This window comes from Ranitomeya imitator, chromosome 10, assembly GCF_032444005.1.
Source record: "Ranitomeya imitator isolate aRanImi1 chromosome 10, aRanImi1.pri, whole genome shotgun sequence".
Lineage (NCBI taxonomy): Eukaryota > Metazoa > Chordata > Amphibia > Anura > Dendrobatidae > Ranitomeya > Ranitomeya imitator.
The window spans coordinates 109,604,060-109,620,626 of NC_091291.1; the positions used below are offsets into that span (position 1 = coordinate 109,604,060).

The 16,567-nt window shown below is 42.1% G+C and overlaps 1 protein-coding gene across 1 annotated transcript in view; it reads right to left on the reverse strand.

Annotated features, from left to right (window-relative positions):
- The window catches only part of LRRC38 (leucine rich repeat containing 38), a 37,286-nt gene extending 22,018 nt beyond the window's left edge, over positions 1-15,268 (reverse strand). The window contains exon 1 of the mRNA XM_069741243.1: positions 14,376-15,268. Within this exon, the coding sequence (XP_069597344.1) occupies positions 14,376-15,003 (628 nt within the window). The 5' untranslated portion in view covers positions 15,004-15,268. The remainder of the gene's footprint in view (positions 1-14,375) is intronic.
- Between the last annotated feature and the right edge of the window lie 1,299 nt (positions 15,269-16,567).

Genomic DNA, 16,567 nt, shown 5'->3' on the forward strand with positions numbered 1-16,567 from the left:
GGAAACATTATCATTGCAGTAAGAGTAGTCAAAGCTCGAAATGCTATACCGCAAGAGGCAGTAATCAATACCGGAATTTAAACAAGGCAAAGGGGTCATATACATGGGACTGCCGTGTGCACAGTGCCTTGTAATTAATGAGTCCCTTTGGTCCATTAAAGAGAAGAGATGAGGTTAGGTAACAAAAACTTTAGTGTCCCCCAAATTGTATCTGATTTTGCCACCAATATCAAATAGTTTCCACTCATTTCCATAACTCTCCTTTTTCGACTAACAATTCTGGGGGCCTGCCCCACTCCTAACATCAAAGAGGAAGAACCTATTTCCCAGATCTTCCTGGGAAGAGCATGATCGGCTTGATGGCCCGCTCTACGCAGTGGCGTAACTTGCAGCTGGTGGGCCCCAGTGCAAAATCTCTAATAGGGCCCCCGATTATTGCAGGTCTTTAATATCAATAGTCTTTATATATGGACCAAAGGGACCTTTTGGGCCCCTAGGCTCAAGGACCCTGATGTGATTGCAACCCTTGCAGCTATAGTTACGCCCGATGTATGATACCTCAATGAGCATTACTTTTTGGGGAGCGGGATATAAGTATGGCTATGGCAGCTGCAACATGGCTTGCGGCTGTAGTGGTTCCTGGGATGCTAGACAACAACAAAAGTCTTGCTACAGCAGCACATCATTACAGTGCACACAATGGCAGGACAATAGAAGCTCACGGTGCTTTGCTCCGATGTTCTCTGCCTATAACCTAAGGACGACATGGTTAAATGCCAACTGTGAGAGTCCGAAACGTTTGGGACCTGTAGAAGCATTGATACGCTCAAAACGGACATCATCCACAGCACATCCAGCTTTGTCTCCAGCATTGATGCTAAAATAAGGACATTTTTAATGGATGGTGAGTGCCACCTTTTTTATTTTTGAAGCACCGATGTCCAAAACATTAGTCAAGCAAGAAAAACAAATGTCCTCCTCAGTGCTAAGTAAGTAAGTGTCCAGGGCCCCTCAGTAGTTGGCATTTCACCATCTTATGCAATAATCGAAGCAAATCAGAGCACAATGGGCTGGCCAGGTCCTCTCTGACACAATCTCCTCTTTACAGCGCCACAAACTGTGTCTGCTCTAGAAGGTCCTCACCGATGGTAAGGATCATAAAGAAAAGGAGAACGAGAGATAGGCCATTTAGACGTGGCGATTTCGAACTTGTTCTTCGAGTGATCACTAGCATGAGTACATGGTTAGATTATCATGGACAGGTATTCCTGCAAACGCGCGTCTGCTGATTATCTATTTCTTTAAATGCATGATTAGAAGTTGGAATGCAGAAGTGACAAGTGGCAGAGAAAAGTTGGTGTCACTGGGGGCTGATGATGATGAACAGGGGAAACTGGGGAGTGGTGATGATGTTGCTGTCATTGAAAAGCCAGTGGGGATATTGACTTTTGGGGTTCTGTAAAAGCAGCCTTGGCAAGACTGTTTAGTTATACCGGTGTAGGGAAGAAAACATTCATACTATGATGCATGTGCCCTAATTTTTCTTCCAGATTTTCCTAAAGTCTAAAGATGAACAGAACCGCGATATGGTCCCATAGCAGCCAATGCTGAACCATAATATGGCCTCAATTTTAACAGCCAACCAGCTTGTGTGGTGTGGAGATAAGATGACTTTGGCACTTGCTTTCTCTTAAGCTAAATTCACACAGGCACAGAAAAAATCCAGAGAAAGTGAACGATTTTTCATGTATATTGTTATCCTTGATGCCTCAACTAGATTCCAAAAGGGCGGGGGATCCTTGGTCCGATCACAAACCTGTCATGGATCATACAGAAGACGAAGGAGTACCAGAAACATCTCTTCCTGAGCTTCATTGATTATATCAAGGCTTTTGACTATGTTGAGGACGATAAGCTTTTGGAAGCCCTGAGTGAGGTAGGACTGCCGGCACAACTGGTTAGATTAATCCGGTTACTCTACGACGATCGAGAATTTACAGTGTGAGACAGGTATCGAGTTTTACACAACTGTCCAAGATCAATAAACAGCACATGTCAAGGATGTGTTCTCCTCCTTCTCTTTTCAATCTCTATGCAAAAGTAGTCACGCGAAGGTTGGACTTCAATCATTCAAGTGTTGTGTTGAAAATAGGCAAAAGAACCAACAGTGATCGGAGATAAGCAGATGATACAACACTGTTGGCAGAGAGCGACAATGACCTGAAAAAAAAATGATCCTGAAGTTGAAAGTAAGAAGATGCGACTTTACCTGAGCATCAAAGTCCAAAATCATGACTATCACCAATGAGGGAGTCCAAATAAGGATCAACAATGAAGACATAGAAGAGGTTGACAGCTTCGTTTTCTTGGCTTACTCATTAATGATAGTGGCACATTTGACAACAGATCATGATGAGCATGGTCCAAATATGGAAATGGAAGGGCATCTCAAACTGCGCCAAAGACAGATCACGACTATTATGTCCCCCATGGTAACATAAAGTGTATGACTTTGTGCCGTGGTGCTGGAGGAGACTTCTACAAACCCCGTGGACAGCTAGGATCACCAACATAGATCATATAAGCTCAGAGTTGTCCCTGGAAGGCGAGATCCCCAGACAGAAAAGGACCTCTTTTGGACATGTGATGAGGGCAAATTCATTAGATAAGTAGATGCTACTCGGAATGGTCATTGGCAAAAATGGGACACGGAAATGAACATCAAACAAATGAAAGAAGTCATAGAAAACAGGGAAGCATGGGGAGAACTGGCCTACAGAGTTTCCAAGGGTATGACTCGGCTGAATACATAAAGTCAAAAATCATAATGTCATCCATATCGCATCCATTTTTTTTTTTACATCAGCATTTATTATAATTTACAAGATCAAATACAGTTTCCTATATTAAAAAATTGCAATGTATCTGTAAAATCTGAAATATAGTCTTGTGAATGTAGCCTTAGACTGTTTGGCAAAGCATTTTTCCGCATGGCGGAAGCACGAAAGATAGCGATCAGTCGTACTATCGTTTGAGAGGAAAGAAAGGAAAGGAAGGTGTTTTAGGTAAAGGCAGGCGTCTATTAATGCTCATCTCTTTAAGACATTAAGCTGACCATACATATTGAGTCTAAGGGTGTAAGGAGACTTATCGGCCATACAAGTAGCCTTTTCAGAGAGGAAGAGGACTGGAACTCAAGCACCACCTATTGAAGGTAGCAATCCTAAAAGTCAATATTGACCCTATAACGAGCCTTGTCACATGACTTACTATCTGAAGCCAAACCACACGCAACATTTGCAGACGTGTTTTTCTCTGATTGTTACGTGTCTGTGAAATGTAGTTTCTGGTTTGGCTTCTTATCCTAGATTCATTAAAGGGTCGATATTGACTTTTAGGATTGATACATACAAAATAAATTTAAATTCCAAGGGAGCATTACGTAGCCTTTAAGTCTCCTCACATCCTTAGACTTAATGTGCATGGTCAGCATAAGATCTGAAAAAAGACAAGCATTAATGGTCGCCTGCCTTTACCTAAATAACCATGTAAGTGATGATCACAATCCTCCTCCTAATAAACACGACAGAATGGAACATGAACAAGCCCTTTAAGTCTGGCGTTCTTCGCGGCTGCACAGATGCTTACATGTGTCTCTGATGAATATTTTATGGAGAAAAAAAAACAAAGCAAATAGATATAATTAAATATTTCATAACCTAAAACTGTTCCCAGAGTTTGATTATCTGTTTCCCCCTCTGTAGCCGTCACTTTATTAGGGACCATGCAATAACAATGTATCAAAAGATTTAGTAACATAAAACTTGTCACATCTCCTTGACAGTTTCCACGGCAACTGCAGCTCAGCGGAACTTTGCATGCAATTGATCTCTCACAGGGGTCTTAAGTCTGCACCAGCTGAATATGAAACACAGAGCGCTCGCTATACCCAAGGCGATGCAGAGAATCTTTTTTGTATAGTTAAATGGCGATTTAGCACCAGAATTTTATGGCATCTACTGTGAATGTTTCTTTGGAAAAAAAGACAGGAGGAAAACACAGGAATAATCAGTATCTGCAACATATAGAAGTGCAGATAAAGGCCTCTGTCTATTTTATGTACCTACTGAAGAAGCGGGGCAGGTTACAACAATGGGGCACCGGATGAGAGAGAGCTTGGCACTGATGCCTTCTGCTTGCTGTAACACTCGCTGCATAAATCCACATTGCGGAGAGCTCCCTCTAGTGGTGGCTTCAACATGGCAGAATTATGTCATTTATTAAGTGTCACGCCTCAGGGACTCTGTTAGTGGCTGTTCTTAATAAATAAGACTTCCAAGGACTTGCACTCTGTCTACCAGAGTCTAGGGGTTGCCCCGGCCTCTGAGTTGGGCATATCATAGGTGCAACCCAAGAGGTAAGTGGGTCCATTTCTACCTCCAAAGCAGGTTCAATTTTGCATTTTTGGGAGCTCTTGGGCTGTAAAGGTCCCATATGTTCTTCTTGCACAGGGACCCTTTTCTGTCTGTGTCCGCCAGTGCCCGGCCTTAACCTTTCATCCCCTCCACAGGGATCTGGAACCCCTGTTTTGGGTCCCCGTAATAGGGCAGGCATAGGATGGACATGAAACCATGTCAATACCAGGATATTCGGTGCAGGACTGTCAGATAAAAGAGTGGTAAAAATAATGGCCGAGGTCAAACAGCAGGAATCAACTTAGCAAGGCGGAGTCTGAAAATGGGATGTGAACCAGGTCAAGTTGTGCTTATAACTGGCAGCGGACATAAGAGATTCAGGAGTATAAATGGGTGGCAGAAGCCTAGGGCTAATAGCAGGCAGGGAATATTCACATGACACCAAAGTTAAACCTTCATTCTCCCTGCCTGGAAAGTACCAGACACCCCCCATCATCAGTTGTTATTAGCTCTGTTGATGGCTGGGTGTAAAGAGTGAATGAAGATCTTGTATAGGAGCTGATCTGCAGCTCTCAACAGCGGGGAGTTCTACTACAAGGGGAACAGAGCCGTGTTATTCCGGCTGCATTCAGTCTTTATACACGAAGGTGATAGAAGATGATCGTGGGGGGCTATGTGTCGGCAAAAAATTGTGAACATAATGAAATGGGGGAATATTACAATTAATAAAGACCAGTAGCGCATTGCAAATGGTGGCAGACAATACCGCTGCTATGCAGCCTATGAATAGTAAAGTGCCCAGTGCCAAAAAGTCCTGCACCCGGCCTGGCATTCACCTACTTCTCCATGTACAGTAGAGGTCCGGAGAAGTTGCATGGAGCGGGCTCTTAGGCTACGTCTGCTGCATACCCGGGAGGTGCCCATTAATTTACACTGTAAGCACCCACCGGTAACTGCTGCAGGTAGCTCTGATCATAGCAATTTAACCCATTAAAAGTACTATGTGTATAAAGGCACAGTAAGTTAAAGAAATATTTATACATTGATTAACACAAAATTTGGGACCCATTGAGAATAACCAAAATGGTGTTCTGGTGGTATGTAACGTACATTGACTTAAAAAGGGGTCTCATTAAGACTAAATTTGCTTGGAAAGTAAGGGGTGTTCATTCAGGTAAATTAAAAAAGTTATTCTAAAAATTTTAAATTCCCATTGCTCCAACATTTCCGCTCCCATCCTCCCCCGTTGGTCTGAAACTGAAACACGGAAGTAATGTTTCATTTTTTTTCTAACTTTATTGACGATGGGAATCATTTTCTTAAAAAAAAAATCTTTAAAGAGGACCTTTCACCAAATTTCTCCTCCAATTGCAGCTGCTCCACTGATTCCGACACAGTTTTTCTTTTTCTTCTGTGACCTTCCGTTCCAAAGTTATACCCCTCAGTAATAATGGTGCAAATTTTCCTGTTCAACAAAGTGGGCGTGTACCGCAGAATTTCTTTATGTTTTGATTGGTCACTGTCAGGGGAAAAGCAAACGCAGAACACAGATGTTCTGTGCTCTAACGGAAAATTTGCATCTTTATTACCAAGGGGCATAACTTTAGAATGGAAGGTCACAGATGAAAAAGAAAAACTGTTCCAGAACCAGTGGATCAGTGGAAATCGGAATAGGGACTCAGTTTAAATTTTAAAAATCCAGTGAAAGACCCCCTTTAAGCAACAGAAAAGTGAATAAATAATTTTTAAGTAACAGCAAAAATGTTCTCAGTGGTTTGTCAAGGAGTAGAAGCATTAAAGGACGTGATTAACATTGGTTTAATTAATATGTCCAGTGAGTCGGTGGACATCCATCCATCACGGGGGTTGTGTGAGGGTCGTGACCTGACATTGGGAGATGGGATTTACACAACTCGTAACTATTGGGCATTCAATCTTGGGAACTTCATTCAGATAATTGGATAATATAATTGGGATCTATATACAAAGGTGGCTGTTACTTAAAGGGGTAATAATACGTCAGGAATGTAATGATTTTCCATCCCGCAGCCCTTGGCTTTGCTGATTTATATATCCATGGCTGAAACAGATGGCTGACCCATTCCTGTACAAGCACAAATATGATTATTGCAGCTGCTTTTCTATAACACGCCGTGAAAATGAGAAAAAACGTAGTAACAAATATAGCAGAGTTGGATTTTAGCTGTTAAAGAGGTTTACCTGAATCCCCATGGCAAACCAATGATAGCACATTGTAAGACGCGAGTGGTGAAAAGTGACAAACTCGGACTTAGAAGACACATGTCAGGTTTTAGAAAGCTCAGACCTGAAGTCTGTGGAGGTGGATATCAAATTGGATGTTAGGCTGACATTCATCCTTGTTGTGTTAATGCATTCATTATCCCCCAGACCACCAGGGATGCTGGAATAAATACGGTACCTTAGATCACTAAGAATTATGTATTAATGCATTCATTATCCCCCGGACCACCAGGGATGCTGAAATAAATACCTTAGACCACCAAGGATGATGTATTATTGCATTCACTATCCCACAGACCACCAGGGATACTGGAATTAGTACCTTCGCTCACAAGGATTATGTATTATTGCATTCATTATACCCAGACCACTTGGGATGCTGAAATTAATACCTTAGACCACCAAAAATGATGTATTATTGCATTCATTGTCCCCCAGACCTCCAGGGATGCTGGAATTAATACCTTAGACGTCCAAAGATTATGCATTATTGCATTCACTATTCCTCAGACCCCTAGGGATGTTGGAATTAGTACCTTAGACCAGGGGTCCCCAACTCCAGTCCTCAAGGCCCACCAATATGTCATGTTTTCAGGATTTCCTTAGTCTTGCCCAGGTAATAATTGCATCACCTGTGCAATGCAAAGGAAATCCTGAAAACATGACCTGTTGGTGGGCCTTGAGGACTGGAGTTGGGGACCCCTGCCTTAGACGAATAAGAATGATGCATTATTGCATTCACTATCCCCCGGGCTACCAGGGATGCTGGAATAAATACCTTAGATCACCAATGATAATGTATAATGATAATGATAATGATAATGATCACCAATGATAATGATAAGGGAGAAGGACTTGGGGATCCTAGTTAATGATAAACTTACCTGGAGCAGCCAGTGCCAGGCAGCAGCTGCCAAGGCAAACAGGATCATGGGGTGCATTAAAAGAGGTCTGGATACACATGATGAGAGCATTATACTGCCTCTGTACAAATCCCTAGTTAGACCGCACATGGAGTACTGTGTCCAGTTTTGGGCACCGGTGCTCAGGAAGGATATAATGGAACTAGAGAGAGTACAAAGGAGGGCAACAAAATTTATAAAGGGGATGGGAGAACTACAATACCCAGATAGATTAGCGAAATTAGGATTATTTAGTCTAGAAAAAAGACGACTGAGGGGCGATCTAATAACCATGTATAAGTATATAAGGGGACAATACAAATATCTCGCTGAGGATCTGTTTATACCAAGGAAGGTGACGGGCACAAGGGGGCATTCTTTGCGTCTGGAGGAGAGAAGGTTTTTCCACCAACATAGAAGAGGATTCTTTACTGTTAGGGCAGTGAGAATCTGGAATTGCTTGCCTGAGGAGGTGGTGATGGCGAACTCAGTCGAGGGGTTCAAGAGAGGCCTGGATGTCTTCCTGGAGCAGAACAATATTGTATCATACAATTATTAGGTTCTGTAGAAGGACGTAGATCTGGGTATTTATTATGATGGAATATAGGCTGAACTGGATGGACAAATGTCTTTTTTCGGCCTTACTAACTATGTTACTAACTATGTTACTATGTTACTATATTTCACTCACAATCCCCCTGACCTCCACGGATGCTGTAATTAATACCCTGAGACCACCAATGATTATGCATTATTGCACTCACTATCCTAGACCACCAGGGATGCTGGAATTAGTGCATTAAGACCACCAATGATAATGCATTATTGCATTCACTATCCTAGACCACCAGGGATGATATACTATTGCATTCACTATCTCCCAGACTCCCAGGAACGCTGGAATTATTACATTAGATCATCAATGATGATGTATTATTGCACTCACTATCCTAGACCACCAGGGATGCTGACATTGCAAAAAATGACATTGTCAAGCACCTCCTAGCAAAATGAAGCAAATGTATAGGCGTATGCTGTAAAATGCAGGTTGTTGGGACCGCGTAGCACTAGCAAATAAACACAACCGCTTTTTGTGTGTGCTGTTTGTTAACTTTTTTTGCAGGTGTACATATGGGATAATGAACTGCCTCCATAATGGCCGAGCAGACCTCCTATGTCTGTACTGTAGATTGTCCCCTACGGACGCCGACCTGGTTGTCAGCAGATGGACTCACACAATTTGATCACACTGTACCTTAATGTCATATTTATACTTTTGTATTTTAGGGATGCTGATATTAACTCCTTAATAACCTATGCTGTACATTTTCAGAAGGTATGAAGCAGTCTCAAGAGTTGAGCCTACTTCATACCAGGCAGATGCTGGCTGTTTTACACAGCCATCATCTGCCTGTAATAACTACAGAGGAGAGAGTTTGCTTCCATAGCTGTATTTCAACCTATTCATAGAACGACAGATGAACATATTATACTAGCGCTTTGCAGATGGAGCATAGCGAATAATGTTCCGTTTGCTTCGATATCAGTATATTCTATGCATAGTCATCACACATGTCCCAGCCAAGGTTATAACTACAGATGACAGCCCCGTAATTACTCTCCGTAAGCAAAAGGAACTTTGCTGATGAGTAGGAACATCTGACTACACTGTACTTAGAAGGACTTAAGTGTTCCTTTATCTCCTCTAGCACGTGTCTCCTGAGCTTGGCCGACACGCCGAGCCTTGGCTTATGGAATAAGAATATTCAGTTGAACATAAGGTTATCATTAATATACAGTACAGACGAAAAGTTTGGGCACACCTTCTCATTTAAAGATTTTTCTGTATTTTCATGACTATGAAAATTGTACATTCACACTGAAGGCATCAAAACTATGAATTAACACATGTGGAATTATATACTTAACAAAAAAGTGTGAAACAACTGAAATTATGTCTTATATTCTAGGTTCTTCAAAGTAGCCACCTTTTGTTTTGATGACTGCTTTGCACACTCTTGGCATTCTCTTGATGAGCTTCAAGAGGTAGTCACCAGGAATGGTCTTCCAACAATCTTGAAGGAGTTCCCAGAGATGCATAGCACTTGTTGGCCCTTTTGCCTTCACTCTGCGGTCCAGCTCACCCCAAACCATCTGGATTGTGTTCAGTTCTGGTGACTGTGGAGGCCAGGTCATCTGGCGTAGCACCCCATCACTCCCCTTCTTGGTCAAATAGCCCTTACACAGCCTGGAGGTGTGTTTGGGGTCATTGTCCTGTTGAAAAATAAATGATGGTCCAACTAAACACAAACTGGTTGGAATAGCATGCCGCTGCAAGATGCTGTGGTAGCCACGCTGGTTCAGTATGCCTTCAGTTTTTCAATTTTGAATAAATCCCCAACAGTGTCAGCAGCAAAGCACCCCCACACCATCACACCTCCTCCTCCATGCTTCACGGTGGGAACCAGGCATGTAGAGTCCATCCGTTCACCTTTTCTGCGTCGCACAAAGACACGGTGGTTGGAAACAAAGATCTCAAATTTGGACTCATCAGACCAAAGCACAGATTTCCACTGGTCTAATGTCCACTCCTTGTGTTCTTTAGCCCAAGTAAGTCTCTTCTGCTTGTTGCCTGTCCTTAGCAGTGGTTTCCTAGCAGCTATTTTACCATGAAGGCCTGCTGCACAAAGTCTCCTCTTAACAGTTGTTGTAGAGATGTGTCTGCTGCTAGAACTCTGTGTGGCATTGACCTGGTCTCTAATCTGAGCTGCTGTTAACCTGCGATTTCTGACTCGGATAAACATATCCTCAGAAGCAGAGGTGACTCTTGGTCTTCCTTTCCTTGGGCGGTCCTCATGTGAGCCAGTTTCTTTGTAGCGCTTGATGGTTTTTGGCAACTGCATTTGGGGACACTTTCAAAGTTTTCCCAATTTTTCGGACTGACTGACCTTCATTTCTTATAGTAATGATGGTCACTCGTTTTTCTTTACTTAGCTTCTTTTTTCTTGCCATAATACATATTCTAACAGTCTATTCAGTAGGACTATCAGCTGTGTATCCACCAGACTTCTGCTCAACACAACTGATGGTCCCAACCCCATTTATAAGGCAAGGAATCCCACTTATTAAACCTGACAGGGCACACCTGTGAAGTGAAAACCATTCCTGGTGACTACCTCTTGAAGCTCATCAAGAGAATGCCAAGAGTGTGCAAAGCAGTCATCAAAGCAAAAGGTGGCTACTTTGAAGAACCTACAATATAAGACATAATTTCAGTTGTTTCACACTTTTTTGTTAAGTATATAATTCCACATGTGTTAATTCATAGTTTTGATGCCTTCAGTGTGAATTTTCAAATTTTCATAGTCATGAAGATACAGAAAAATCTTTAAAGGAGAAGGTGTGTCCAAACTTTTGGTCTGTACTGTAGATAATTAACTAAACGACTCTATCAAGTCACCATCTAGTCCAGAACCAAGATAATATGTGACTCCCACAAATCATATCGTTCAAGACTTTGGAACAACATGTAGTTAGGATGTCCCAGCATGTTATGTGCCAGGTGGCTATAGACATTTTGGCATACTACTCTGCAATTCTGTCCTAAATTGACAAATGTTAACATCGTGATCCACCATGGTAGAAAGGTATCACAGACTACAGCGAGACTCGCACCGTCACCTTGTCCTCCTTTCATTCTATTTTCAAAGTACAAGGACGTTGAGGATCGAGCTACTTGTCTTTGTAGTGTAAATTAATTACCCAGAGATGGGTTAGGATTGCAAAAATGGAAAAAAAGAAAAGTGATTAATGTCTAATGTAAAAACAATTCTCACGCCTCCTGTATCTGGTCCTAATTCTCAACACTTATATGGGAGCCAAGTGGCAAAACTCATGGTTGCTAAAGGGGATGTCCAATAGACCACATACGGTATACACTGGATAGGTGAAAAACGTGTCATCACTGTAGGTTCGATTGCCGGAGGTCTGATCTCTGGAAAACCAACAGGGTTCCCTGTGTATGAAAGCACCAGTAATGAGCATGTGCGGCCGCTGCTCACCTCCATATATGGGCGTAGTTGTTGCACATGCTCACTACAGCTTCATTCATACAGAGAACTTTAGACCAGTGGGGTTCTCACTAACCAGATAACCAGTGATCATAGATTTATCATCTCTCCTGTCGGTACATGAAAAAGATTGATAAAATTGATGGTGCTTTAATCCCTCGCCCTTGTAATCTACTGAGTGGGATTAAAACAGATTGTCTCTTCAGAGAGGAAGTAGACTAGAACTCTAGTGCCACCTATATGAAGTAGCAATCCAAAAAGTCAATTCCAGACAACTCCAGAGTCTGCTAAATCTTTCTGAAGGTCTTTTGCAGTCAAGCAGGGATTCTGATTTGCCTTTCTAGCAATCCTACGAGCAGCTCTCACTAAAATTTTGCTTGGTCTTCCAGACCTTATCTTGACCTCCACTGTTCCTGTTAGCAGCCATTTCTTAATTACATTTCGAACTGAGGAAAGGGCAACTTGAAAACTCTTTGCTATTTTATAGCCTTCTCTTGTTTTGTGGGCCTCCACCATTCTCATTCTCAGAGTGCCAGGCAGCTGCTTAGAAGAACCCAGGGCTGCTATTTTTTGGCACAAGATTAGAGGAGGCTGGGTTTTTATAAAGCTGTGAAATTTGCATCAACTGGCCTTTCCTAACGATGATAGTGAACAAGCCATAACTTTAACAGTCTAATTAAGGTCTAAAACCTTGGTCAAAGTTATCTGAGCACACAAATCTCCCAGGGTGCCCACACTTTTGTATTGGTCCATTTTCCGTTTTGGAACTTTTAAAATGTAAAAAAACGACAATATATATTTTCTGCCTAAAATACAAAGGAAATGCATCATCTTTAACTTTAGGCATTTTAGAGATAAATTCATCTTTAACTTGCTTCTCTGTTCACAAAAACAGTAATTTTGACCAGGGGTGCCCAAAGTTTTACGTGCCACTGTACATATGTAATGAATTTATAATTTATTTTACTTACGAATCACCATTCATTTCTTCTGAACTATACACACATTGTCATCACTGTCCCCGATGGGGCTCACAATCTAGATTCCCTATCAGTAGGTCTTTGGAATGTGGGAGGAAACCGCAGAACCTGGGGGAAACCCACACAAACATGGGGAGAACATACAAGCTCTTTGCAGGTGTTGTCATTGGTGGGATTTTAATCCAGGACTTCAGTGCCGCAAAACTACGGTGCTGCCCTATATATAGTACAGTGCTAACCACTGAGCCACCATGCTGCCATATATATGGTACAGCACTAACCACTGACCCACCGTGCTGCCCTATACATAGTACAGTGCTAACCACTGACCCACCGTGCTTCCTATATAAAATACAGTCCTAACCACTGAGCCACCGTGCTGCCCTATATAAAATACAGTGCTAACCACTGAGCCACTGTGCTGCCCTATATATAGTTAGTACTAACCACTGAGCCACAGTTTTGCCCTATACATAGTACAGTGCTAACCACTGAGCCACAGTGCTGCTCATGTATATGTATATTTTTCATTTTAAAAAGGACACGTGGAAAGGGAAAAAAAAGAAATATTATCCCTTTCAGCCAGGTCATTAAGGCCTGAAAGCACTACCTGGGCACTATCTCACTGCCAACCAGAGTTGGGATTCCTCTCCTCATGGCTCCTGGCACTCCTGCATTGTGGACTGTTTTAATGGTATGGACACTTTTTTGCAGATGGAACATGGCAAACATCTTGTTTCGGGGTATCTGAGATCAGTGAGCTCATAACTTTTTTTTAATCAAGATATTTATGATCATGGTTTGCAATTATGCCATAAAAGTAAGACAGGTGAGGATGAACACCTTACCAAATGTTTTCCTTAACCTAGAGACTCGTAATAATTAATCAAACATGAAGTTCAAAATAATTAGTTTATGCCTTCGTCTCGGATTTCCACAACTCTTGCAGAATTTTACGAAGGGGACTCGTCTTGTGCTAACTCTCTCGTGAAACCCAGAACTTGGTTCCCCTTCATTTTTGGTTTTGGTTGGAATCCCTTTCTCTAGCTTCATTAAATCGATGTCTATCACTTTTGTAATTGACGTGCCATGACAATTGGATATGCTTCGTTCGATAATTATGGAAATTTATAGTTTGACCGTGGATGTCCTTTATGAGATAACTAAAGTAACTCACATAAATATGGAGTAACATAATCCTTTGACTATGTTAATTAAATAATACAAATGGTCATCTCTACCAGATGGAGCCACCTCTATTGTCATGACATTGTTGGACCTTTCGAATTTTCTTACATTCTTCTGTAAGTGTGGAAAGTTCTTTTCTGAATGTTTGGTCTACTGGATCGACAATTGGGATAAAGAGGGAAAGATTCCTTTTTTGGAGGGTGGTCTGGTTCATGAATTGTGATAGCACGTGTGCCCTTTTCCTTAACCCTTTCCCATCCTTCGGTTGAACTTGACAGACATTTGTCTTTTTTCAACAATAACTATGTAACAACTAGCCATTTTTATTCTGCATAGTTATACGGCACCCACCTATTCTGCAGTACTATCACTCCCACACTAGGATGAATTTCAGAAAAAGTCAATTTTATCAGTATGATTTTTGGAGGAGATGGAAGAACATACGAAACTCCATGCAGATGTTGTCCTTGGTGGGATTTGAGCCTATAGGACCCCATCGTTGGAAGACAGCGGGGCCGATGATGATGAGTATAAATAATCTAAATAGTTTTCACCCACCTTTTTGTAGTTTATTAGAATTTTCATCAATCCAAAAAAAGAGGTTGGCAAATTCGCAGTCACATGCCCAGGGGTTCCCCTCTAAGCGGATAGTCCGAAGCGATGGCAAGGATTCCAGTGCACTGACACTTAAACTTTGCAAGTTATTGTCATTCAGTTCCAAGACTTGTAGAGACTCCAAGTTTTCGAAGGCATCTTCGTGGACCTCCGAAAGATTGTTGTTCCCCAGACTTAACTTTATCAGCTTCTCCGCAGACTTAAAAATCCCGGCGTCGAGCTGCGTCAGATTATTGTAACTTAAATCCAGGAACACCAGCCTGGTGGAGCTGCTGAAGGTGCCCTCTTCCAACGAGGTCAATGAGTTGTTCCGGAGATCCAGATAGATCAGATCTGCGTAAAATAAGAAAAGATCCCCCGGGATCGATTGTATGTGGTTGTTGGCTGCCACGAGTTTCCTTATATCCAAGGGAAAGAGGTTGGGAAGGCTTGGAAGTCCTTGGTCCCTGCAGTCTATTGTGTGATAGTCCAAACATACACAAACAGAAGGGCAAAGAAGACCTAGAGGCAAAACGAGCAGACAACAGAAGCAAAAAAGAGGTGAAATGCAGAAATGGAAGCATGGCAGCATTGTAAAGGATTTAAAGCAGAGAGTGGTACTAAGACAGAGACATGGTGCATAGCTGAGCAGCAATGCCCGGTACTTGTGTGTGAGTGTATCCTAGAGATCACATATCATCATAGATCAGATAGCAGCAGACTTGGGGGAGGGGAAACAAATAGTGGGAATGTTCTATGCATGGAAAATGTATCTCCACTATTGTCGAAATGCAGCCTGAGTCTGTGCTTCGCTGCTGACCAGCTCTCTCCTCCTTGCACGCTTCTGCTCATGTCCCAAGGATCCTTTTCTTCTCGCCACAAGTCCACATTCGCATCATTTGATCACCTGTGCTGACATTTAGGGTGACATTGTTCTTTGTACGAAGCAATTAAAGAAGAAAAGTGATAAAACGAATCACACAGCAAAGCCTTGATAATTCATAAGATACGACTCGGAACAGATCCGTAGCTCCCAGGGTTCGGAAAATGATCATTAATGGGTGGAAAATAATTGGATTTGGTTATCGACATCTCTATCGTAGAATTACAACGGCACCTTTTCCGCTATGTTGTTTGAGGTCAGCGGTGTACCGCAGAAGAAGGACGTGATACTGCGAAGGATGGGGGGCTGTGTGACCACGGGTATTTTTTATATCTGATGTTTTACACCCTAAGTTCATCTGGAATCACCCAAACAACCCCAACTTCACATACTGTTACTTGACTAGTGCGCGAGAACAGACTTGGGGCTATTGCTTGTCGTGGTGCTGACAGATGGTCTATATCAAGGATTGGAGGATCTTTTTTATTAAGGTATGGGCACACAAGAACCTCCCACAGTGAAAATTCCACCTCGAAATTTGCCATAAATTTCCACCCTTTGCAAAGCATAAAGTGGCGTGAAATCGGTAGCATCCGGACTCCCATCAGTTTGTCCTTCTGATGTTCTCGGAAGCACGAGCATGAGATTTCTTAGAATATCAAATACAGCGTTGGTACTGGAATATGCAGAGCTAAATATACAGCATGATTCAAGGAAACCTAAGGTCCTTGTACACTGCACGATTATCGTGAACGACGGTCCCTAGGTTTTATGACAATTGGGCAGTTTAAATTGTTGCCGATCACCCAATGAATGAGCAAAATGATCGTTCATTGGGTGAAGTGATCTTTTGCTTTGCACAACAGATCATCGTTCTCAGCAGCACATTGCGCTGTGTAAACAGGAGTTACGCTGCCGAGAACCATGGCGGTCTATTCACACAGAGCGGTCTAGTATAGATCGTTTAATTTGCCTCTAAAGGCGAGTCGGCCAGTGGATACAAGCTATTTAATGACTACCACATGTTACCGGCTGGTGGTCGGTTAACGCCGGAAAAAAAAACCCAAAAACATCTTGAACGTATTTATCAGCACCGGCTTAAAAGAATGTCTACAATTTGTAAACCTAGATTAAAATTTGCATTCATCACAATGTATTAAATAAAAAACTCTGAGCTGACACAACTCAGTTAGCGAATTACTTTGCTTTAAATTCTCCATGCGTTTTCTGTATACAGCTCCAACGCAAACTGATGTGTCTCGGGGTTTTCATA